Source organism: Palaemon carinicauda, chromosome 21, assembly GCF_036898095.1.
Source record: "Palaemon carinicauda isolate YSFRI2023 chromosome 21, ASM3689809v2, whole genome shotgun sequence".
Lineage (NCBI taxonomy): Eukaryota > Metazoa > Arthropoda > Malacostraca > Decapoda > Palaemonidae > Palaemon > Palaemon carinicauda.
In genome coordinates, this window is record NC_090745.1 from 104651068 (window position 1) to 104678499 (window position 27432).

General features: G+C 41.5%; 1 protein-coding gene across 3 annotated transcripts in view; it reads right to left on the reverse strand.

Annotated features, from left to right (window-relative positions):
* Positions 1 to 27432, reverse strand: part of LOC137615386 (dnaJ homolog subfamily C member 11-like) — a 119564-nt gene that overhangs the window by 29028 nt on the left and 63104 nt on the right. For 2 of the 3 annotated variants that reach the window (XM_068345208.1, XM_068345206.1), the window contains exons 9-12: positions 6523 to 6714; positions 6254 to 6361; positions 5932 to 6067; positions 2678 to 2807 (exon numbers count right to left, since the gene is read on the reverse strand). In XM_068345208.1, the coding sequence (XP_068201309.1) occupies positions 2678 to 2807; positions 5932 to 6067; positions 6254 to 6361; positions 6523 to 6714 (566 nt within the window). Of the gene's footprint in view, positions 1 to 416; positions 1107 to 2677; positions 2808 to 5931; positions 6068 to 6253; positions 6362 to 6522; positions 6715 to 27432 lie in introns of those variants that run through there. The other variant, XM_068345207.1, reaches the window with a different exon arrangement.

The following is a 27432-nucleotide window of genomic DNA, read 5'->3' on the forward strand; positions in this document are numbered from 1 at the left end:
GTAATACCCCTATAAATAGCATTGGTTTGTGTTCCAGTTATGGAACAAATTAATCTTAGATGCAGCAGAAGATATACATGTATACGGTTAAACTATCCAATATACGAAAAACCATAAAATAGTCAAAATGAAAAATCAAGTTGCCAAATGTAAAACTTCCGGATTTGATAGATTCAACAAGAAATATAAACCCTACATAAGATGATATTATTTACCATTGAGTGTGATGGCATGCCTAACCATAACATACTTATGGGGGCAGGCAATTGGAATGAGGGAAAGTTGGAATTTTATATTTTTTTAATCATAGACGTTGAAAACAGTATTTCTGTTTCACTTAGGAAGCTAAATGAACCACAGGTAAGTCATTGACATAATTCTGATTTCTTTAATAAATTTTCTTCCTCACTGTAGCTTTGTTTTTTGCCCAGTTCTCAAATATATGAACTGACACCATCTACATCTTCATCCCAAAATTAACTGAAAACATTCCATGATAAATGGGAAAACATATAAACATTACACACCATCAATAATTTATCACAAAGTTGTAACTACTATATGTGTGATCCTCTTGGTTGGTGGCAGCTTCCACCAATATTACAAGGACTGACTAGATCATGTTGGCAGGATCTTCATGGGTACGACTTTCTAACTCATCCCCTTTCTCTATGTCTGCAATTCTCATATTTGGATTAAGATTAACTGGGTCAACTCTGAAAAGGGCTAGATCAACTAGGTAAGTTCTGTTACCCAATTGATTGGCTTCAATGCAACGTAGGGTAGTCAGTTTTTTGTAGCCGTACCATGATGATTCAATCGTTACTTCTCCTAAAATCACAATCTTTTCTACCACTTCTCTTTTTCTTAAAGTACTGCGAAATAAAACTACTTTTAATCCTTGCTCAGTCTTTGAAATGTACAGTTCACAGCTGGATGGTGAACTTCTGCCCTTAACGTAAAAGTCCTAAGGTAGCTGGGAGAATCAATATCCCCTTGGCAAATAATCATATCTGCCCTCATCTGATCAAAGGGCCTGGGGTACAAGACCACAGAGATTGATGGTCTATTATGCTCAGTCTGATTAGATTCTTGGGGATCCTAGACTGTTCACCCACAAAAAAAGAGAAAAGAATTAGGAACCTAGTGTGATACGATTTGTACCACATAATATAGAGCTAAGACGACAATTCATCTCAAAAGATTAAGGCTATTTTTAAAAACCTAATAGGATTTTTGTTAACATTCAAGAATAAAATTCTTTGTTTACAACCCTTAAAAGGATTGAGACTACTGTTCATGCTTTAGCCTGATGATTCACTTCTAATATTGCATACGAAAGTCAACCACTTCCACCTTCCACAACCAAATTCACATTCATTATGTCATATCTCGCTTGTAATTAAACGTACAAACATTTTCTTTAAACTTTCTATTTGAAAAATGCTTATGTCAGGCTTTGCATCTTTTCAATATAACCAATCAACCATGCATCATCTGCAAAGATCACTAAAACTATTTTTTTTACAACAACCACTAAATAATCTCTTTGACATAGCTATTACAGTACCTGTTCAACAGGACAGCAATAGAATTCTCTATATCAAAAACATCTTATGCATAAGCAAAATCAAGGAAAAAGTGCCAGTCAAGTAACAAGGAAAGTGTAATTAGAAACTGAATAAACTCCAGTAGCAAATGCACCACCAATACATGCAGTCTTTCACCAATATGAATTACACCATTCTAATCAGCTAAAAAAATTATATACAACATAAACCTGAAATTTTGAATGATGAAATCATTGATGATTAAAGATGAAAATAAACTCAAATTTTTATAAAGTAGCCATTCATATCTTTCAAGATCAAAGAGAGAACAGCTAAAGCTTTGTAACAGCTATCAACTCCTACTGCTTTTCATAAGGCAAGAAGTTTGAAATTCGTATGGACACAGCATATGCACGTATGTAAAAACTATTATTTGGCTCCTGCAAGAGCAAAACCACAACAAAAGAGCTTACCAACCATAACTTGAATCTCACCTTTTGGAAATATCATGAGCAACATGATTAGTTTCCTTACAGAGCATGGACAAATATGAGTAATGGTTGTAGACTACCAATTACTTATGATGTACAGTACTGTACACTTCACATGTATAAGAAGGGAGATCTTTGGGAAATCATATAATCTTTCTATAGTTATCATTGCTAAAGATGTAGAAGATAAAATGTCACAAATTTGGTAGGGAAAATTTATGAAAAGCAGCAAGCTCTCATTTGAAAGATGATAATGTTATTCCGGATGAAACAAAAGTGAGCAGGGTAACACAGGTGTGAAGCCACCAATAAAAAGAAATACAGCTTCACATTTCAGGAACAGTAGTTCTATTTCCTAATTTTAAGGATTTTATAAGGGAAACATACCAGATGGAATTTAAAAAAGTACATTCTTATGGGACTACTTCCATTTAAAATAGAAATTTATGGTACTTGTTTAATCCACCAGTTAAATATATAACACTACCCATGAATTGCTTCAATATTTTTTGTACAATTAGTAAATCTATACAAAATGCTATAATTATGTGTACTGTAGTTATAACTCCTAGAGTTTGACTGACATGCTAACTACAACAGCAATAATTACAACTTTCTGGACAAACTAATACTTACATTGCTTCGGTATCCTCAAAGAGTCATTATCACTTATAGTAACTTCATGGGTGACCGCATGAAAAAGGTAACGTACTCTAAGGCTCTTCTCTTCCCCAGGACAAGGATCATAAAACCCAGGCAATGAGCACTGTAATAAAGCAATTTATAAGTAAATTACAAAAACATGTAACTTTTACTAATGAACTGTGCACATTGTGAGCTTAATAAACACAATGAAAAATAAAATTTTAAAGGTAATTTCTAATTTTCCTACCCATACAAACCTAAGTGATTTAAAAATAGGGATATATTTTCAGCAGCAGTGGAACAGCGACTGAATCATTAACAAAGTAGTTAGTTAGCAACAGGTGACACGGAGGAGTAACCCTGACCCCCTTACTGGACATGGCCTGAAGGAATCAGTCAACAGATTAACTCTGATTTTCCCTCCTGATGGAGGAGAACCGCTTTTAAGACTCAAGGACGTTCTTCCTACTCACAGCAGACACAAGTTAAGTGCAAAACGTCTTACCTTCACCTGGCCTTTATAATCAGTTGGGTCCTGGCTGAGACTATTCACCTGCATCCAGTCCAAGGAGACAACCGTAACACTGGATTCACAATCACTCGACCAACCGCGAATATACCAGCCAAAGGATGAGAGCGATATTCACTACAAAAAAGGAGAGCAGTGTTCCTCCTATGTCACGACAGGCAAGTTGAAAGTCAGAGCAATGCTCACCCTCAAGTGGCCTACAGATCCATCTGACCAAACCGCAAAGAACCGTCATCGGTCGAGACCTGGCACTCTCTCCCAAAGGAGAATAGAGCACTCTAGAATCACCATGGAACTTTGCAAGAAGTCTCCTGTACAACTATTATTGCTACTGTTTTCTTCTAAGAAAAGTCTGAGGGAGAGATTTGGCGGAGGAAGGAGGAGTTGGTAGAGAAGAAGTAGAGAGAGAAAAATCTCTCGCCTCCCATTGCAAAACAGTTCTTCCATGATACCTAAAGTAGTTAAGTGGTTCCTACTGATCAGGAACAGATATGCTTCTTTTTGAGTTGGCTGATGAGTACATTGAAAAAATTCACAGTGGAACAGCATTACCAGGTATTCACCTTTTGTTTGGGCATGAGACCAGACTCCTTAATCACAATCCTCAGATCATAAGAGCAAATGCAGTCTCAATCTCGTCCTGGAAAGACACTAAAGAGGTAATTCCCAGCTGCCCAAGCATAAACCCTCAGTTGGACACTTGAGTAAACACCTGAGGAATGAAGAAAGAGCTTTTGGAATGACTGAAAACCTCGAAGTCTTCCTCTATGGTGGCTGAGTATGGCACAAAAGCTCTAATTGGACACGGCATGACAATTACTGGCTCAACCGAGAATAGTACGGACTCATGATCTATCCCTGCGATGACTCATGAAGAGCAAACGGAAGAAGACTGAAGGTCATAGATGACTCGAAAAAAAATTCCAGGATCATTCTACCTATGACATATCCAGAGATGGAACCTGCTAGGTAAGTATGGAATGTATTTAGATAAAAGGAAAAGGGAATATGCCAGGCAAGGCATCCCCTTACTGATAGCAAGGTACATACCTCTCTTAATTCCCCCAACTTCTTCCTCCTAACACCCTTCCAGGACTAAGTATAGGAGGGGCAGGAACAGGCGAGCAGGGTTCAATCCCTCTCTGGAAGGTTTTTGGTGGTAATTGCTGAGATTTGGAGAAAGCCACAATGTTCCTTAAACACAAGCCAATTGGCATGGCCAGTTCCTGAAGCTTGCCGGGGGTGTTCCTCAAAGATCAGAGAACTTGAAGGAGACCCCTCCTATACTGATACACAGAATCCCCTTTCCCCCACTACCTCAACTTCACCCTCCTCCTCCTCAGAGGTAAACAAGGCGTCTAGCACCTATCCAAGTCTACTGCATGTGAATTCTTGGTAGGCTAGTCAACTTTCTTGCATACAATGATTGTAAGTTAGACAGCTAAGACATTAAGATAGATAAAATGTAAATTGTAGAAAAAAAACAAGGCATGGATAAATGGATGCAAGAAATTCAAGGAAATAGCCCAAGCACTGGGATCCACAGATCATTGTTCAGTGTATGTGTAAGCAAAAGTAAAATGAGCTGTAACCAGAGAGAGATCAAGTCAAAGAACCCAACAACACTCTCATGGTAGTACCTCAACAGGTGGCTGGTGCTTCCGTCAACATATTACCTACATGCGACACCTCATGACTGGTGCCTTCGCCAACCTATTACCTACATGCGACCTCTCATATTCTATCTGTTATTTATCTTAATTTGTTTTATTCTTTTGTATTTCTCTAAATTTTTACTTGTAAGTTTCTTTTTCTTAAAGGGCTGCTTTCTTATTGGGCCATCTGGCTTGTAACATCTGCTTTTCCAGCAACGCTTGCAACTTGACTTGTAATAATAATAATAATAATAATAATCTATTCTATTTACCATGGCACTTCCCCAAATTTTGGGGTGGTAGCCAACATAAAAAAAAAACAAAAGGGGATTTTTCTTCTTCGTTCCTCCCCGCCTGACATAAAGGATTCAGCCGAGTTTGGTTGGTACTGCTAGTGTCACACAGCCCACCCTCCTCCTTTATCCATCACTATGAAGCTTCATATGCTGAATCCCCTACTGCTGCTACCACACTGGTCACCATAGCGACCATAGGAAGCAGCAGGGCCTATCAGAACTGCACCACAATTGGTCGCCATTCATTCCTATTTCTAGCATGCTCTTTTGCCTCTCACATATATCCTTCCATCACCCAGAGCTTTCTTCACTCCATCCATCCCCCTAAACCTTGGCCTTCCTCTTGTTCTTCTCCCATCAACTCTAGCATCCATCTCCTTCTTCAGCAGACAGCCATTTTACATTCTCTCTGCATGGTCAAACCCCCCTCAACACAATAATATCCACTCTAGCTGCTAAGCCATTTTTTACACTTGTTCTCACCCTCGCTACTTTGTTCGTAACCCTATCTAATCAAGATACACCAGCCATACTCCTCAGACACTTCATCTCAAACACATTCGATCTCTCTTTCTCAGTCACTTTCATTCCCCACAACTCCGATCCATACATCACAGTTGTTGCAATCACTTTCTCATACAAAGCTCTGTTTACATTCATTCTTAACCCTGTATTCTTTACCACTCCCTTCACTGCCCCAACACTTTACATTGTTCATTCATATTAACTTACTGTTCACTCAGCCCAAGACAAGATGATTCTTACCTTTGAAGAATCTTGTAAGATGAGCTTTGAATCTTTTACTAAACATTGCAGAGCAATTGTTACATCCACTACTTCTTGAGATGATCCACAGTCTTCTTCTGATGTACCTTCAACCACTAATTGACCATACCAGGCTCTGAAAATATTCCGCATCTTAGATATAGAAACACTTCTGATAACTTATGTTCATAACTTAAAATTACATTTCAAAGTATTTTTCATTAATAAACAGAACAGTATTTTGAACAGTTATATCTTCTGTAGCTGAATCAGACCACTCAAGGCCTGTCCGTAAATAGTAGTAACAACAACAGAGACTTACTGCAAAATAACTAATCCTTTTCGTGCTTCCTCCTGTTCTACAATTCGTCTAACTGTTTCACGCATTAAGTCTACAGCTGCCATAGCTTCCCTACGTTTTTCTAATAACCTGAAAAAAAATGTGGGAAATAAATATTTTTAAGTAAAAAGACACTTACAAAACATCATTTATCAAACAAACATTACTGTATATATAACTAATATATATAAGATGATGACTAGTTCACCAAAAATAATTGAGTTCTCCATAAAAAGAAATAAAACACCTACCTGCTCTTATTAGATTCCCTTTGTTTCATCAATTCCTGTTGCTTCTGACGACGAAGATAAGGCTGTACAATAAGTTTATGTATTGCTAACCAACTTACAAGGGGCACAATAGTACCATATATAATTGGAGCTGGCATTATTTCTTCACATAATATCACTGTTGTTCCATAAGTTTGTGACGCTCTGTGTAACCTAAAATAAGAAAATAAAATTAGGTTCAATCATTACAAGGGCATAAAATGCTGCATACTGTACAGTACGTCATGAAATGGCTCTTCAGTTGCACAAACTTTATAATAAAAAGAACAAGTCCACTCCACCAGGCTAGGCCCATCAAATGCTCCTTGAAGCATCAACAGCTGGGCTTCACTCTTCCTACATGTTGTTTTGAAAATGAAACGATTCCATTATACAAAAAATAATTTTCCCATAAAGAAATCGATCAATCATAAGAGCAGGTTCCATCTTCCAATACACAAATACATGCAATCCCAAGGTTGGGTTTCATTGAATAAGGTTAGGCATAAATAGAAACTACAGTATTCGCATTCTTTTTCATCTAAATTTGGTGCAACTGAACAGCCATTATGCAACAGTCAAAGAATCATAATTAATGGATTTCAATATGAAAAATATTTTGTTTGAGAGAAGGCTCACAAGATTACAAAATAATTTGTATTAGAACTATTCAAACCTGGGTCCTTTAATAGGAATATGTTATCAAAGAAGCTAGATATGACTGATAAAACTCTAATAAGAAGGCAGTAATTATTGCTCGGTGGTGGGGAAGTGCTATCCACCCGACAGCCCACTGAACTAAGGCTTGAAGGGTGGTGAGGAGGAAAGTATAACTAATAGGACTCAGGGTAGGAAAAATATAAATCATTTAAAAAATGTGTGATTCGTTCTTATGTGAATACAATCATTTGTCCTTTAATAGGAGACTTATTCTAAGGAGGGAGGAAGTCCCTAACCAATCTGGTTGGTTTGCTATCCTGCGAGATGTCATCAAAGCACTTTGGTCCTGTACAGGAGCAAAAGTGAAGACTCTTGTCAACCTCCTAAAATGATCTGGGTATGAAGGTGTGGCAAGTGTTAGGCTAGGTCACGATTAGGAACTGATAGACTATGAAGGAAAACCTATATCTGTGTGGAGAATATGGTTTAAGAATGTATGGTCATTATGATATAAATTTTTAAAGTAATCTGTATTTTTCCTAACTATACAAACCTAAGGCCTTTAATAGGAATATGCTGTCAGCAAAACTGAATGAAGTACAGTTGTTAAAACTTTAACAAGATGGCAATAGTTACTGCTAGGCGGTGGGGAAGCATTGCCCACCCAACATTCCACTCACAGCTTACTTTGACCTTCGGCCTAGGACGTGCAGGGTGGTTGAGGCAGTAAGTATAACCTAAAGGACTCAGACTTGCATGATTAGGAAAAATACAAATTACATTAACAATTTATGATTTGTTCCTATATGAATACAAACACTAATTCCTTAGGCGAGAGGAAGTCCCTATAACCAAAATGGCTGGTTTACTATCCAAGGTGATATTCAGGCCCTTCTATCCTGAACAGGAGCAAATTTGATGAATCCTATCAACCTCCTAACGACCTGGTCATGAAGATGCAGCAGATGTTAGGCTTTGTCCACAATCAATGAAAACGTATAATTGTGGAGAATATGTAATTATGAAAATGGGGTACACACTTTTGGCCCTTTGTCTGGATAGATGAAGGAAAAACTTGTACACAAAAGTTGCTTGATCATGTGGCTCAACTACATCTAGCATCCAATATAGCAAATAACAGAGAAACTGCTGCACCTCAAGGAAGGGGTAGAAGAACCAGTCGATATATCTCTCATTCTTGATTTATATTATGACCACTATCTACATGTTTCTTGTCATATGAAGGAGTTATGTTTGCTACAAAATCTGTCTAGCAACTACAACTGGGCAAAGGATACCGCTATCCATAGACCTATGAGTATACTCCAGCAGGCAATGAGCAGACGCAGTTCTTCATGAATTGCCCCTCCACAATTTCTTCCTGAGAACTTGGATACTTCCGATATGTCTGACTTCGTGCACTTCATCTCCTTGTCCGCCAAAGGAGCACAACTTAATGTTCCACTAAGCCAGACAGAAAATAGTGTTCTAGAATCTTTTCTCTCATTCCTTCCTTCCATTCTTGTAGGAAATCAAATCGATATCCCAGGACAAAAAGGTAAGTCCTCCTGGTCCCCACTAGTCCTTTCTTGTAGGGAAGAGATGAAGGACTTGAAGTTATAAATGGCTTGGTTCTAGGTCCTGACCACAAACTCTTGAAACATGATGATGGAGATCATCTATCCTCCACAATGAATTGTGACATAGGCCAACATATGCCATTTCCTACTTACTTGTTAGGGTTAGGCTGGACTAGCAGAGGTTGGTCTTGAGGGTTAAAACCCTTTCTGCCACCTGCCACTCAGGTTAAAGTGAGATAACTGGAGAGCCCTGCTAACTTGCGAAACTTTCCCTGCAACTTGAGCTTCTCCTGAGTCTAGATATCTCTTGCATGGAATCCAGACCTAGGTCTAGTTGAAAACTTGTAATGGGGGCTGATGGCTATACTTCACCCTGAAGATAGTGGAGCTTCCTCAATGAAGTTAAAAAGAAAATGGCTGGTCCAGATACCATTGGCGTGTGACTGCTTGGGAAAGATCACTGTCGGGCTGAGCCTCAATGTCGTCTAACAAATGCTGGGTAATTGGCAAAATGGGAACATGGACGGAAAGAAGTAAGCATCTAAAACTCCCTGGAATCTTGAAAAGTGTCCTTGAACCCTCCAAACAAACGGGGACAGGGGAATACTGGAAGTTTCCAATTAGTCTGAATGGCGAACTGGTCAGGTGATGATGAACACCTGAAGTAAGAAGACTTTCTGTCAAGCAATGATGTAAGAATCACAGTTAACCTTTACACAAGTGTCCCTGTCAACTGAATATGTTTTCTCAACCACCTGCTGTCTAGATTAAACTTGGCAACCATCTGTGCTGAGTTCAATATTCCTTAGTGTGAACTTGCTTCATAAGGTTCTGTGAAACAAGCCTCTTGTTGACGTAACAAATGGAAACACTTCAGTTCATCAACATGAGCTTTGGAGAGCTTACAAAGTAGCAAACGCTGCATGTATTACCAGTAGGTTGAAAAGCAGGTGCATTTCTTAAGTTCCTCATATCTCTGAGACGGATATATGCAAGTGGGATCCCCATCCCTCTTTGGATACGTCTGTGGCTGAAGAATCTTTGAAGGTGAGGAGTTCCCAAAATAGCGATTGCCCTGCAGCTTCCAGGGTAGATAGTTTCTTATCTAATACCTATCATGCAAATGAGTTTGAAGATCTTTGTGTTTGGTCAAGTATTGGAGTAAAAGATCTCCTGTCCTTAACTGGTCTCTTGAGTGTGGGAAGGTTACTCTCTTATACAGTCTCAGCCCATGCAAGGATCTCAAGTGTTTTAAGACCTCCAGATTGAGAGCACAGGGGTAGAACTGATAAAAGTTGAGGTATTAGTTATCTGATGACTCAAAAGTAATGATCCCTCAATGGAAACATGTTAATGCTAAATTTCATGTCTGACTTGAGCTTTTTAACATTAAGCTTTAAAGTATTTGGCAATTTAACGAAAAAAATTTATGCTTTGAATTGTGTTGTGTGGCAATTTTTCCCAGTTACCAAATTTGGTGTCAGATTTTGGGTTTTTGTATTGTACAAAATTTGCAAACACCAAACACCCAGATAAGTCAAGCCGTTATCTGGTCGGTCAAAGAAGCCAATAACTCTACAGAGGCAGTATCTCAACTGGTGGCTGGTGCCTTGGCCAGCCTACTAATAAAGGAACACCAGATATCATATTCCTATATTTACTATGGTGGTCAACAACAATTCTTTCCACTCTATTACTTAAAAATTCAATAAAGATGCCAAGAAAAGACCAACTTACTCCCAACTGCTTGAGTCTGAAAACAAGAGCACCATGCTTAACACAGCCTATCATATAAACTTCCTGACCACAATCAAGGAATTTCTGTATAGCACTGAAAATTGTAAGAAGGGCATCACATCCTCCATGGCTTTTGCAAAAGTGAAATTGCAAACTAGGGAACAATTTATCAACTTCCGCATAACTATTTAGATATTTTCCGAAAAGACTTTCAAAAACTTTACGAGTTACGGAGTACATTTCTGGGGTCAGTTTAAAGGCGGGAGGGTATTGCAGTGGGGGGAATTTTCTTAAATGTTTTTTAGTTTAGAAGTCATCAAGTTCGGCACATCAGCTTAATAGCTATTCAGAGATAAGATTTCATGGCAATAATATAAATTACAGTACTAGATTAACATATATATCAAGCTGCAGTATCAGTTACTCTACTGAATTATACCGAAAACTTTATGCTTGTAGGTAGTAGGTAGGCTAGGGCACCAGTCACCTGTTGTAATACTACTGCTAGAGATTTATGGGGTCTTTTGACTGCTTAGACAGTACTACATTGGATCCTTCTCTCTTGTTACAGTTCATTTTCCCTTTACACACACACACAAATAGTCTGGCCTATTCTTTACATATTCTCCTCTGTCCTCATACACCTGACAACACTGAGATTACCAAATAATTCTTCTTCACCCAAGGGGAGACTGCACTGCAATTATTCAGTGGTAAGGTTAAAAGAGACCCTTTAGCTATGGTAAGCAGCTTTTCTAGAAGGACACCAAAATCAAACCATTGTTCTCTAGTCTTAGGTAGTGCCATAGCCTCTATACCATGGTCTTCCACTGTTTTGGGTTAGAGTTTTCTTGCTTGAGGGTACACTCAGGCACAATATTCTATCTTATTTCTATTCCTCGTTTTGTTAATGTTTTAATAGTTTATATAGGAGATATTTGCTTTAAAGATATTACTCTTCTTGAAATATTCTATTTTTCCTTGTTTCCTTTCCTCACTGGGCTATTTTTCCTGTTGGAACCTTTGGGCTTATAGCATCCTGCTTTTCCAACTAGGGTTATAGTTTAGAATGTAATAATAATAATAATAATAATAATAATAATAATAATGTTTAGGTCCACACTAATTTTCATAAATTCTTAAAAACATATTCTGTGTTTATCTTGCACTACACAGGAGAATGGCATAGCTTTATATTACAATCAATGACTAATAAGGTTGGTTCTCCAGTCGGGACATCTGATCATGCCTTGATTTCATTATTAGTGAAGACTGAGCAGCCTGTCCCTGATTTATCATATTCTTGTAAAATTTATATGAAATCCCAAGCAGACTGGAATGGGAATTTACATGATCTTTTGTGCTTGAATTGGTCACAATTATATAATAGTGTAGATCCTGTTGTCCCTTTGAATGAGAATCTAGTCAACATAACTGATAGGCGTATCCCTTCTCGTGTGCTAAGGTACCGAGTGAAGGACAAACCGTGGTTTAATGATGATTGTAGACGTGCTTATTTGGAGAAACAGGAGGCCTATCATCTTTGGAAGGGTAACAGATCAGATTTGACCTGGAACAACTATACTCAGCTTCGAGCTTTTGCTCAGAGAGTTTATGCCTCAACTGAAAAGGAGTACAATTTAACCATAAAAGAAACACTTTCTGATACATCTCAGGAACATGAATGGTGGTCTACCCTTAAATCTGCACTCTTTGGTGTAGATGCAACAGTTCCTCCTTTACTTAAACCAGATGGCTCAGTCACTCACTGTCCAAAGGAAAAGGCAACCCTTTTGGCTGATGTTTTTGACAGTAAACAGAGTAATGAAGAACTTGAACTTCCTCATTCCTGTTTTCCTGAGGCTAAACTAACTAGTTTAGCTGTTTGATCTCGTGAGATTAAAGCTCTGTTGGTGGACCTTGATGCTTATGGAGGTGTAGACCCAAATAGTATTTTTCCTTTGTTTTTTATAAAGACAGCAGATTTCTTAGCTCTAAAGTTATCTGTTATTTTGCGCAAGTTTGCAAGAAGAGGAGCTTTTAGCACTAGTTGGAGAATTGGTAATGTTACTCCTCTATGTAAATGTGTTTGTGGTAGCTCAAATCCCACTGATTACAGCCCAATTTCCATAACTCCCATATTATCTAAAGTTTTTGAACGTCTTAATAGGTTTGCTGAAGGTAATCATCTACTCCCTCAATTCCTTAGATTGGGTAAAATTATATTTACGTTAGGGAAGATATATGTTTTCCTGTAATAAATAATGTGATCCCCCATTATTGGCAGAATATACATACATACATACATACATTCACGGATGGGGAAAACTTTCCTACTACAGAGCAACTTCTTCCTGTGGAAGGGTGAGTTTTCTTTGAAAATGACACTTGCTGTATTTTGACCCCAAATAAATATTTAGGGATGTGTATATATATATATATATATATATATATATATATATATATATATATATATATATATATATATATATATATATATATATATATATATATATATATATGTGTGTGTGTGTGTGTGTGTGTCGTTGGGTATTTGTTTGGGGTCAAAATACAGTGTCATTTTCAAAGACAACTCATTTTTCTGTGGGAGGAAGTTGCTCTGTAGTAAAGGTTTCCCAATCCGTAACTAATAAAACCATTGAGATACTACCGCTAGAGAGTTAGGGGGTCCTTTGACTGGCCAGACAGTACCATATTGGATCCTTCTCTCTGGTTACGGTTCTTTCCCTTTGCCTACACAGACACCGAATAGTCTGGCCTATTCTTTACAGATTCTCCTCTGTCCTCATACACCTTACAACACTGAGATTACTAAATAATTCTTCTTCACCCAAGGGGTTAACTACGGCAATGTAATTGTTCAGTGGCTACTTTCCTCTTGGTAAGGGTAGAAGAGACTCTTTAGCTATGGTAAGCAGCTCTTCTAGGAGAAGGACACTCCAAAATCAAACCATTGTTCTCTAGTCCTGGGTAGTGCTATAGCCTCTGTACCATGGCCTTCCACTGTCTTGGGTTAGAGTTCTCTTGCTTGAGGGTACACTCAGGCACACTGTTGTATCTAGTTTCTCTTTCTCTTGTTTTGTTGAAGTTTTTATTGTTTATATAGGAAATATTTATTTAAATGTTGTTACTATTCATAAAATATTTTATTTTTCCTTGTTTCCTTTCCTCACTGAGCTATTTTCCCTGTTGGGGCCCCTGGGCTTATAGCATCCTGCTTTTCCAACTAGGGTTGTAGCTTAGCATTTAATAATAATAATAATAATAATAGTTTGCAATTTGGTTTTCGTAAAGGCCTTGGAGCATGTGATGCCCTTCTCACAATCTCCAATGCTGTACAGAAATCCCTTGACTGTGGTCGGGAAGTTCGTATGATTGGCCTTGATTTTAGTGCTGCCTTTGACCGTGTTAATCATGAGGCCCTTGTTTTCAAACTGAAACAGTTGGGAGTGGGTGGGTCGTTTCTTAGCATTATTATTGATTTTTTAAGTAATAGATCTCAAAGAGTTGTTGTTGATGGGCACCATAGTGATTATAGGAATGTGATATCCGGTGTTCCACAGGGTAGTGTTCTTGGCCCATTACTTTTCATACTATATACACATGACATGTGGTTTGGCCTAGAAAACAAGCTTGTTGCATATGCAGATGATGCTACTCTCTTTGCATCAATTCCATCCCCTGAATGTAGATCTAGGGTTGGTGAATCCCTTAATAGAGATTTAGCTAGAATTAGTGCATGGTGCAAATTATGGGGTATGAAGTTGAATCCTAACAAAACTCAAAGTATGATTGTAAGTAGGTCAAGGACGGTGGCTCCTCAACATCCGGATCTCAGTATTGATAATGTTTCTTTAAATATGTATGACTTTCAAAATTTTAGGTGTGATTCTCGACAGTAAATTTACTTTTGAGAAACATATAAGGTCTGTGTCTTCTTCAATTGCACAAAAAATAGGCTTATTGAGAAAGTCTTTCAAGATTTTCGGTGATCAATCTATTCTGAAGAAGTGTTTTAATTCTTTCATTCTACCTTGTTTTGAGTATTGTTCTCCTGTCTGGTCTTCAGCTGCTGATTCTCATCTTAATTTGTTGGACAGAAACTTACGGTCTATTAAATTTCTTATTCCTGATCTAGATATTAATCTCTGGCACTGTCGTTCAATTAGTTCATTATGCTTGTTGCATAAGATTTTTCATAACTCTGACCATCCTTTACATTCAGATCTCCCTGGACAATTCTATCCTGTTCGTAATACTAGGCAGGCAGTTAATTCTAATAGCCAGGCCTTCTCCATCACGAGGCTCAATACTACGCAGTACTCTAGAAGTTTTATTCCAGCTGTTACCAAGTTGTGGAATGATCTTCCTAATCGAGTGGTTGAATCAGTAGAACTTCAAAAGTTCAAAGTTGGAGCAAATGCTTTTTTGTTGACCAGGCGGCCATGAGTCTTTTTATAGTTTATTTATGACATATTTGTTTTTGATGTTGTTGTTTATATATGACATGTCTGTTTTGACGTGTTACTTATTTTAGAATGATTTATTGTTAATTTGTTCTCTTCATTTATTTATTTCCTTATTCCCTTTCCTCACTGGGCTATTTTTCCCTGTTGGAGCCCCTGGGCTTATAGCATCTTGCTTTTCCAACTAGGGTTGTAGCTTGGATAGTAATATGTTATTTTGATGATAAAATAAATTTTTGAATATACTTACCCGGTGATTATAATAGCTGCAACTCTGTTGCTCGACAGAAAACTCTAAGGTAAAAACTCGCCAGCGATCGCTACACAGGTTGCGGGTGTGCCCAACAGCGCCATCTGTCGTACAGATACCCAGTACTCAATGTAAACAAAGAACTCAATTTTCTCCTCGTACCACTGCGTCTCTATTGGGGAGGAAGGGAGGGTCCTTTAATTTATAATCACCGGGTAAGTATATTCAAAAATTTATTTTATTATCAAAATAACATTTTTCAATATTTAACTTAGCCGGTGATTATAATAGCTGATTCACACCCAGGGGGGTGGGTAGAGACCAGCAAAATATGTTTACATTATTATGAGCTAAGAGTTTTTATTTCATTTTAGAAGTTATCAAAATAACAAAAACAAAATAAATAGGTACCTGGTAAGGAAGTCGACTTGAACAATTACTCTGCCTTTTTAAGTACGTCTTCCTTACGGAGCCTCGCGATCCTCTTAGGATGCTGATCGACCCCTAGGATCTGAAGTATCAAGGGTTGCAACCCATACCACAGGACCTCATCAAAACCTCTAATCTAGGCGCTCTCAAGAAATGACTTTGACCACCCGCCAAATCAACTAGGATGCGAAAGGCTTCTTAGCCTTCCGGACAACCCAAAAAACAACAATAAAAACATTTCAAGAGAAAGATTAAAAAGGTTATGGAATTAGGGAATTGTAGTGGTTGAGCCCTCACCCACTACTGCACTCGTTGCTACGAATGGTCCCAGTGTGTAGCAGTTCTCGTAAAGAGACTGGACATCCTTAAGATAAAAAGACGCGAACACTGACTTGCTTCTCCAATAGGTTGCGTCCATTATACTTTGCAGAGATCTATTTTGTTTAAAGGCCACGGAATTTGCGACAGCTCTAACTTCCTGTGTCCTTACCTTCAGCAAAGCTTGGTCTTCCTCACTCAGATGGGAATGAGCTTCTCGTATTAACAGTCTGATAAAATAGGATAAAGCATTCTTTGACATAGGCAAAGATGGTTTCTTAACTGAACACCATAAAGCTTCAGACAGGCCTCGTAAAGGTTTAGTTCGTTTTAAATAGAACTTAAGAGCTCTCACAGGGCATAAGACTCTTTCTAGTTCATTGCCAACCATATTCGATAAGCTTGGAATATCGAACGATTTCGGCCAAGGTCGAGAAGGCAGCTCGTTTAGGCTAGAAAACCAAGTTGTAGTGAACATGTAGCTTTTTCTGACGAAAATCCGATGTTCTTGCTGAAGGCATGAATCTCACTGACTCTTTTAGCTGTGGCTAAGCATACCAGGAAAAGTCTTTAAGGTGAGATCTTTCAGGGAGGCTGATTGTAGCGGCTCGAACCTGTCTGACATAAGGAATCTTAGTACCACGTCTAAATTCCAACCAGGTGTAACCAAACGACGCTCCTTCGTGGTCTCAAAAGACTTAAGGAGGTCCTGTAGATCTTTATTGTTGGAAAGATCTAAGCCTCTGTGACGGAAGACTGATGCCAACATGCTTCTGTAACCCTTGATAGTGGGAGCTGAAAGAGATCGTTCTTTCCTCAGGTATAAGAGGAAGTCAGCTATTTGAGTTACAGAGGTACTGGTCGAGGATACAGATACTGACTTGCACCAGTTTCGGAAGACTTCCCACTTCGATTGGTAGACTCTAAGGGTGGATGTTCTCCTTGCTCTAGCAATCGCCCTGGCTGCCTCCTTCGAAAAGCTTCTAGCTCTCGAGAGTCTTTCGATAGTCTGAAGGCAGTCAGACGAAGAGCGTGGAGGCTTTGGTGTACCTTCTTTACGTGTGGCTGACGTAGAAGGTCCACCCTTAGAGGAAGAGTTCTGGGAACGTCTACTAGCCATCGAAGTATCTCGGTGAACCATTCTCTCGCGGGCCAGAGGGAAGCAACTAACGTCAACCTTGTCCCTTCGTGAGAGGCGAACTTCTGCAGTACCTTGTTGACAATCTTGAACGGTGGGAATGCGTAGAGATCCAGATGTGACCAATCTAGGAGGAAAGCATCTATATGTATTGCTGCTGGGTCCGGGACTGGAGAGCAATAGATTGGAAGCCTCTTGGTCAGCGAGGTTGCAAAGAGATCTATGGATGGTTTTACCCCAAGTGGCCCAAAGTCTCTTGCACACATCCTTGTGGAGGGTCCATTCGGTTGGAATTACTTGCCCTTTCCGACTGAGACAATCTGCTATGACGTTCAAGTCGCCTTGGATGGACCTCGTTACTAGGGAGATGTCTTGACCTTTTGACCAGATGAGCAGGTCCCTTGTGATCTCGTACAACGTCAGTGAGTGGGTACCTCCTTGTTTGGAGATGTACGCCAAGGCCGTGGTGATGTCCGAGTTAACTTCCACCACTTTGCCTCGAAGGAGAGACTTGAAGCTTTTCAAGGCCAGATGTACTGCCAACAGCTCCTTGCAGTTGATATGCATGCTCCTCTGACTCGAGTTCCACAGTCCTGAGCATTCCCGACCATCTAGTGTCGCCCCCCAGCCCACGTCCGATGCGTCCGAGAAGAGAACGTGGTTGGGAGTCTTAACAGCCAGGGGAAGACCCTCTCTTAGGTTGATATTGTCCTTCCACCAAGTCAGACAAGACTTTATCTTTTCGGAAACCGGGATCGAGACCGCTTCTAGCGTCTTGTCCTTTTTCCAGTGAAAAGCTAGATGGTATTAAAGAGGACGGAGGTGTAGTCTTCCTAGTGACACAAATTGTTCCACGGATGACAGCGTCCCTACCAGACTCATCCACAGCCTGACTGAGCAGCGTTCCTTCTTCAGCATCGATGGATAGCAGGGCTTGATCTATTTTGGGGGCTGATCGTCTTGTTGTTCAGCAACGTCCTCATCAGAGGGTTCCTCATCCTGATGAGGAAACGGCAACGGAGTGGGCCACGTCTGGCTCGCTGAGTCCGGTCGCACTGGTGGATGCGTGACGGAGCCGGACGCAATATCATGGAACTGCTGCACAGTCTGTGAACTGTCAACAACCATGGGTGCGCGAGGAAGCACAGCGTCAACCCGAGACTGTCTAGACCGTCTGGGTTGTGCAGTCAACACCCTACCGGGTTGCTGAGGTTGACGCACTGCGTCAAAACAAGTCACCTCTGCTGGTTGTTGAACGTCCTGAACGTCAACAACCACCTCCGAGCGTCGCTTAACGTCAACGTGCGGCTGGCAACCCACACTGGGTCGCATCGGTGGAGGGACCACCTCAACTGGCAGACGCGAGTAGGTTACCTCAGCGTCGACAGGGCGCACAACCGACCGGTTGGAAGGTTGTTGGCCAGAAAGTTCGGTAGCAACCTTCTCCGCATTAAAGTCCTCTAACAAGGACACAAGCTTGGACTGCATGTCTTGCAGCAAAGCCCATTTAGGGTCTACGGGAGCAGGTGTGGCAACAGACGGGGTTAGCGACTGAGGCGGTACCGTTTACCATCCCTGAAAGCCTTGTTATGCGTGACATAATTGTACAGCAAAACTTCAAAGGCTCGAAAACAGCTGTGAAGTTGACCTGTAAACAACTTGGAGCGTCTCCTGGCCAGGCGCCAGGGAGAGTCTACGAGAATTGAGAAGTCTATCTGGGCAGAGGCATGAACTCCCAAGCCGAGAACTTCTCTCGTGTCATATCAGACTCTCGCTCTATAAACCAGTTTAAAAGAAGGGAAAGCAAAGGCTGTATCCCCCAAACTCCTCCTGGTGAAAAACCAGTCGCCTAGCCAACGTAACGCTCTCTAGGAGAGCGAGAGAGCACTAGCTTAAAAACAACGGCTTCGAAGTAGCTAGGCCTAGTGTAAGCTCTGACGTTTAGGCGAACGAGAAGCAGCAGTTACAAAAGATCCGGACAAAGATCCTTAAAAAAAATCATCATGATTTGATTAAAGTCCATAGGAGGCTAAGCAGCTTTAGGCTTCTCTCCATCTGACAGAGTCCTCAAGGGAATATCAGTAGGAGGGAGAACAGCAACTTCCTCATCTACAGGAACCTTGTCCGATAAAAGCTGAGTCTCAAGCAAGGGAGAGACCTACCGTGGTGGCAATGCTTTACAAGCAGAGTCCACACTCACTGGTGCATTAGTAGCGGATCAGAACGCAACGTCATGTAACTGCTTGACAGTCTGTGAACTGTCAACAACTGAACTGTCAACCACAACAGGTGCGTGAGGACGCACAGCGTCCACTCGAGACTGCTTTGACTGCCTAGACTGAGCAGTCAAAACAACTCTAGAATGCGGAGGTTGACGCACAGCGTCAAAACAAGTCAACTCCGATTGTTAGTGAACGTCTTGAACGTCAACAGGAGCATCAGCAAGTGGCCTAACGTCCAAATGCGGCTGAAAAACCACACGAGACCGCATCGAGTGTGGTTCTAAACAACCTGACTGACGTGACTAAGCTACGCCAACGTCAACAGTAAGCACAAAGGAACGTTAGGTTGGCTGAAAGCCAGGATATCGATGAGATAAACGGCTAGAATCAACGGACTAATCGGCAGAATAGTCTTCCATAAGGGAGGCAAGCATATACTGCATGTCTTGCCATACAACCCATTAAGGATCAACGGAAATGGTTGTGGTAAGAGACGAGGGTAACGTCTGTGACCGCAACACTTTGCCTACAAAAAAAGACTCTCGAGTCTGTGTTACGCTTTGTTAGGCGGCGAGCAGTTATCCGATGACTGCATAGGGTCAGAGCTGTCCTAATGGTTGTAACCAGGACGCTGGACCTGTCCTGAAAGGACTGACTTTCGCTTAAGGGCTTCGAAACCTTGTGACAGGTTTCTTATGCGAAAAGCCTTCGGATGACGAGGAGAAACAAACGTCTCTCTCGTCTTATGGTAGGGGAGATCTTGGTAAGATACACCCGATACCATAGAGGGAAAACGTCTGTTCGTTGGTCAAGGCCTCTCGAACCCATAAGTCGTTTGACATTACTTCTCCCCTGGGCTTGGGAGCATGTAAGAGGTCCCGGACTAGGTGAACGACAGGCACGAACAGACGAACCCTCGGACGCAACACTGTAACACTTTGCGCCTCGGACGCAACACTGTAACACTTTGCGCATATCACTTTATCACTTCGATTTTCTGTTTTGCACTTATTTCTACCTGAAACACGCAATTCTACCCTTCATTAAAAGGTAGTAATTACGAAATCAGTCGTATAATGCAAGCTCATTAATACCAGCAAAAAACAGAAAACATATTTTAAGATAAAAAAATCAGTGGCTGGGAAAGAGACTAACACTAGTTCATATAAACTACGTTTTCAATCTCTCACCGCACATAGCCTGGGGAAGAGAATAAAAACCTAAAAACGTTTTATCCTTCCTCCCCGTACAGCGACTAGGGACGCGAGTAACACGAGAACAACGTTACCCGCTTGAACGGAACGTTTTCTCTCCTCTCTCTCCCTCCGTCTCTATCTCTCTCTCTCTTTCTCTCTTGATTTCGCACCTAAGAGAAGAGCCCAATTACATTTCGTCAAAAAAAAAAAACATGTTATTTGACTAAAGGAAAAAACTGAAAGGTTTTTCAAATAAAAAGTTCCTTTAAATTAGAATTTAAAACATTTAAGCTAAGAAAGAATGAACAAAACGTCAGAATCGATTTACTCTTACTGCAAAGTGAAACCGTGATACACTCTCTCTCTATCGTAACGATAGAGCGCATGTTGAACGTCCTGAACGTCAACAACTGCGTAGCATAAATAAACTAAACGTTAGTTCATCTTTGAAAACAGTACGAAGACTATCAAAGAAATTCTTCCATAAAATATTACATTTAAAAAGTTTTAAATCCTTAGCTCTTTAAAAGCTAATTACGATATAAAGGGCTCAACGTTGATTAACTTCGGTTTCCAAGTTAGGACCGCCTACTCACAGGAAAGGTCTATATAAACAAAACATTAAAATTTATTTTTATATGTTTATAATAAATGGAAAGTTAATCGAAGAGGCCTAATAAAGGCGGAGAGATATAAAATATATAGAGGAAAATCTATAACGTGATAAGATAATTACTAAAAGCCTCAACACACTTCCGTCTAAGGGAAGGGTCGGCCATTTAAAAGTGAAAGAAAGTCCATACTCTCTTTGTCACCATAATTAAATCTATCCAAAACGAGTTCAAGATTTAAGATGAAGATAAAACACCTGCATAGCGAAAGCTCAAAACTAGAATAAAGTACTTCACCAATTAGTTGTGAAAAAACTCCAGTTTAGCAACAGCGAGTAATTACGTCTTGTCGATAGCTCGACAGAGAGAAAATTGAGTTCTTTGTTAACATTGAGTACTGGGTATCTGTACGACAGATGGCGCTGTTGGGCACACCCGCAACCTGTGTAGCGATCGCTGGTGAGTTTTTACCTTAGAGTTTTCTGTCGAGCAACAGAGTTGCGGCTATTATAATCACCGGCTAAGTTAAATATTGAAAAAATAATAATAATAATAATGTAATAGCATTTCAACCTGAAATTACAGGACTGAACAAAGTCTAGTACAAGATACAGCTGGATCAGCGCTAGGAACAGTAATTAATTCACCTGTCCACTGGGATGATTTCCTCAACTCGCCTGAGAAATGTTATTTTTATTAGTAAAATAAATTTTTGAATATACTTACCCGATAATCATGTAGCTGTCAACTCCGTTGCCCGACAGAATTCTATGGAGGGATACGCCAGCTATCACAATACTAGAAGGGGGTGTACTTACCAGCGCCACCTGTGGCCAGGTACTCAAGTACTTCTTGTTGACACCTCCTCAATTATTCCTCGGTCCACTGGTTCTCTATGGGGAGGAAGGGAGGGTCGATTAAATCATGATTATCGGGTAAGTATATTCAAAAATTTATTTTACTAATAAAAATAACATTTTTCAATATTAAACTTACCCGATAATCATGTAGCTGATTCACACCCAGGGGGGTGGGTGAAAAACCAGTGTACAAGACTAAAGGATAGCTAAGTATCCCGTATTTCATATAATCAGTTATCCACAATAACAATGAAATAATAAGTACCTGGTAAGGAAGTCGACTTGAACCGTTACTCTGCCTTTAATAAGATCGTCTTCCTTACTGAGCGCAGCGTTCCTCTTGGGAGGCTGAATCAACTCAAAGGTGCTAAAGTATACAGGGCTGCAACCCATACTAAAGGACCTCATCACAACCTTTAACCTCGGCGCTTCTCAAGAAAGAATTGACCACCCGCCAAATCAACAAGGAAGTGGAAGGCTTCTTAGCCGACCGTACAACCCATAAAAAGTATTCAAGAGAAAGGTTAAAAGGTTATGGGATTATGGGAATGTAGTGGCTGAGCCCTCGCCTACTACTGCATTCGTTGCCACGAATGGTCCCAGGGTGTAGCAGTACTCGTAAAGAGACTGGACATCTTTGAGATAGAATGATGCGAACACTGACTTGCTTCTCCAATAGGTTGCATCCATAACACTCTGCAGAGAATGGTTCTGTTTGAAGGCCACTGAAGTAGCCACAGCTCCCACTTCATGTGTCCTTACCTTCAGCAAAGCAAGGTCTTCTTCCTTCAGATGAGAATGTGTTTCTCTAATCAGAAGCCTGAATAGTAAGAAACTGAGTTCTTAGAACTTGGAAAAGAAGGTTTCTTGATAGCACACTATAAGGCTTCTGATTGTCCTTGTAAAGGTTAAGACCTTTTTAGATAGTACCTAAGAGCTCTAACTGGGCAAAGTACTCTCTTCAGATCATTCCCCACCAAGTTGGACAGGCTTGGGATCTCGAACGACTTAGGCCAAGGACGTGAAGGAAGCTCGTTTAGCAAAAACCGAGCTGCAAGGAACATGTAGCCGTTTCAGATGTGAAAACAATGATCCTGCTGAAGGCGTGGATCTCACTTACTCTTTTAGCTGTTGTCAAGCACACGAGGAAAAGTTTTTAATGTGAGGTCCTAAAAAGAGGCTGATTGGAGAGGTTCAAATCTTGATGACATAAGGAACCTTAGGACCACGTCTAGATTCCAGCCTGGAGTGGACAACCGACGTTCCTTTGAGGTCTCAAAAGACCTAGGGAGGTCCTGTAGATCTTTGTTGGTGGAAAGATCCAAGCCTCTGTGGCGGAAAACCGCTGCCAACATACTTCTGTAACCCTTGATCGTAGGAGCTGAAAGGGATCTTACTTTCCTTAGATATAACAGGAAGTCAGCAATCTGGGTTACAGTGGTACTGGTTGAGGAAACTGCATTGGTCTTGTACCAGCTACGGAAGACTTCCCCTTGAGACTGATAGATTCTGAGAGTGGATGTTCTCGTTGCTTTGGCAATCGCTCTGGCTGCCTCCTTCGAAAAGCCCCTAGCTCTTGAGAGTCTTTCGAAAGTCTGAAGGCAGTCAGACGAAGAGCGTGGAGGATTGGGTGTACCTTCTTTACGTGAGGTAGACTTAGAAGGTTCACTCCTAGAGGAAGAGTCCTGGGAATGTCGACCAGCCATTGCAGTACCTCTAAGAACCATTCTCTCGCGGACCAGAGCGGAGCCAACCAACGTCAGCCGTGTCCCTTTGTGAGAGGAGAACTTCTGAAGTACCCTGTTGACAATCTTGAACGGCAGGAATGCATACAGGTCGAGATGGAACCAATCCAGCAGAAAAGCATCCACGTGAACTGCTGCTGGGTCTGGAATCGGAGAACAATACAACAGGAGTCTCTAGGTTATCGAGGTAGTGAACAGATCTATGGTTGGCTGACCCTTCCGTCTGAGGTGATCTGCCATGACATTCATACCGCCCTGAATGAACCTCGTTACCAGTTAGCTTTCGATCTTTAGACCAGATGAGTAGGTCCCTTGCGATCTAGAACAACTTCCACGAAAGAGTCCCTCCCTGCTTGAAGATGTAAGCCAGGGCTGTGGTGTTGTCAGAGTCCACCTCCACCACTTTGTTAAGCTGGAGGGACTTGAAGTTTATCAAGGCCAGAATAACCGCCAACTCCTTGCAATTGATGTCAAGTGTCCTTTGCTCCTGATTCCATGTTCCCGAGCATTCTTGTCCGTCCAAAGTCGCACCCCAGCCCGTGTCTGATGCGTCCGAGAGGAGACGGCGGTCGTGTTTCTGAACAGCCAAAGGTAGACTTCCTTGAGAAGAAAGCTGTTCCTACACCACGCGAGAGAAGACCTCCTCTCTTCGGAAACAGGAACTGAGACCGTCTCTAGCGTCATGTCCTTTATCCAGTGAGCAGCTAGATGATACTGAAGGGGGGGGAGGTGGAGTCTCCCTAACACGATGAACAGGGCCAGCGATGAAAGTGTCCCTGTTAGACTCATCCACTACCTGACTGAGCATCGGTTCCTTCTCAGCATGCTCTGGATGCATTCTAGGGCTTGGAAGATCCTTGGGGCCGACGGAAAAGTCCGAAAAGCTCGACTCTGAAGATCCATACCCAAGGAGACAATGGTCTGGGATGGAACGAGCTGAGACTCCTCAAAATTGACCAGGAGGCCCAGTTCCTTGGTCAGATCCATAGTCCATTTGAAAATCTCCAGACAGCGACGACTTGTGGGAGCTCTTAAAAGCCAGTCGTCTGACGGAGCCGGACACAAGATCATGGTACTGCTGCACAGTCTGTGAACTGTCAATCATGGGCAAGCGAGGAAGTACAGTGACAACCCGAATCTGTCTAGACTGTCTGGGTCGTACAGACAACTCCTTATCGGGTTGCTGAGGTTGCCGCACTGCGTCACAACAAGTCACTTCTGTTGGTTGTTGAACGTCTTCCCCGTGACACATTGACTCCGTAAACAAAAAATCCTCTAACAAGGACTAAGCTTGGACTGCATGTCTTGCAACACAGCTCAAGGTCTATGGGAGCAGGTGTGGTAACAGACGGGATTAGCGACTGAAGTGGAACCATTACCTTCCCTGGAAGCATGTTACGCTTAAATAAAAGTCCATAGGAGGCTATGCAGCTAAAGGCTCCCTCCAAATGACAGAGTCCTCAAGGGAATATCAGAAGGAGGGAGAAAAGAACTTTCTCATATACAGGGACCATATCCTAGAAAAGCTAAGTTCTCTCAGTGAGGGTTCACTGGTGCAAAAGCAGCAGACTAGAAGGCAACGTTATGAAACTGCTTGACAGTCTAGTGAGTTGGCAACAACCAAAGATGTGTGACTGAGAAGCATGCGGTAAGGTATGCAGAGCATGTTGTATGCAGAGTATGCTGTATGCAGAGCATGCTGAATGTAGAGCATGCTGAATGCAGAGCATGCTGTATGCAGAGCATGTTGTATGCAGAGCATGCTGAATGCAGAGCATGCTGTATGCAGAGCATGTTGTATGCAGAGCATGCTGTATGTAGAGCATGTTGTATGCAGAGCATGCTGAATGCAGAGCATGCTGTATGCAGAGCATGTAGTATGCAGAGCATGCTGTAAGCAGAGCATGCTGTATGTAGAGCATGCTGTATGTAGAGCATGCTGTAAGGTAAGCAGAGCGTGTGCATGGCGTTTAACATTTCTCAGAAATTCCATGACCAGTGCTAGAGTGCTTTATGCATGCTTGCATGGGGTTTAAATATCAACATAATATTTACCTTACATTCATAACTCATGATTCATATTTTTTTGCCATATTCTGCGATATTGTTAAAAATATATTGCAAGGAATACAAATATATTTTTATAAGTAATACAAATAACCTCCATTATCATAAGGTTTGAAAATGGAGGTAAGGTATGCTGAACAGCAGAGTCAGAACGAGCTGGAACAACAATAGTTGTGGTTTCCTCTTCAAGACTCTGTTGAGGGAACACCTGAGGCTCAGTCTGCAAAGGCTGATCAAAGGAAGTAGCAGAAGGTAGGCGCATGGGTGGAGGAGGCTGACTCCTGGCATGAGTGGCTGAACCCAAGGGTTGCGCTTGCTGAGCGGTTGGCGGAAGCGGAGTAGCAAGTTCCTGTTCCTGTGGTGTGAGCGGAGCGCGATGAGGTAGAGGCTGCGCAGAACAAGGTAAATGTCTCGCAAGCTGAGGCTCCTGAGGCGCAAGGCTAAGGTGTAGTGGTGCTTGCCTTGTGGAGGGTTGAGCTCGCTGCAGCGAGAGCTGAGGAGACTGACTCATGGACGGGAGAGGTTGTTGTACCTCAACCGAGTGTCGCATCACTGGTGGAGCAGCAAGTGGAGGCGGAGGAAGAGAGGTATAATCCTCCTGATCCCATTGTAAAGGTTGCCTTAAAGAAGGCGGAGGCTGAGCACCACTGGGAACAGCCAACTCAGAACGTGGCTCAACATCGTACGCCTGGCAGGTGGTACTACGATCAGGCGGAGCGAGCGCAGGCGGAGCGAGCGCAGGCGGAGGGAGTATAGGCGGAGGCGGAGGCGCAACACTCTCAGCCCGACACTCACGCATCAAGACCGAAAGTTGTGACTGCATGGACTGCAGTAGAGTCAACTTGGGGTCGGCAGACACTAAGGTCTGCTGAGGTAAAGCCTTAACAGCAGAGATCTGTTGCGGCAGAACCTTACTCCTCTTAGGCGGAGTGCATTCAACTGATGACTGAGGAGAGTCAGAGCTAACCCAATGACTGCATCCGGGTTGTTGAACTCTAACTTCGTACGTCTGGCATAGGTCTGGACTTTATGTTTAAGAGGTCTTGAGACCTGAGACCAGCGTTTTCTCCCCTAAATTTCTTCTGCAGACGAGCAAAATAAGGGCTCAATCGTCTGCGGGTGGGAGTGACGGTCTCGGTAAGACACGCCCACAACCACCGAGGATACTTCTGTGCGCCGATCAAGGCCTGCTGAACCCTTTTGTCCTTCGACATTGCTTCTCCCCTGGGCTTGGGAGCTTGCAAGAGGTCCCGGACTGGGAGAACGACTGGCGCGCACAGAAGTACCCTCACGCACAACACTGACACACTTTGCGCTAATCACTTATCACTTTGATTTTCTGTTTGCACTTATTTCACTGAACTCGAAACTTTAAGTGGTTTGTACCTGAAACACGCAATTCTATCCTTTCTCAAAAGTTAGTAATTGCGAAAACAGAATTACAATGTAACAGAAAAATCTAATGAAAGATAAATAATTCAGTGGCTGGAAAGAGACTAAACACTAGATCACTCTAGAAACGTTTACTTTCTTCCCCTAAAGAGACTAGGGAGAGAGCAAAAACGATAACAACGTTACTCGTACGCCTGGCA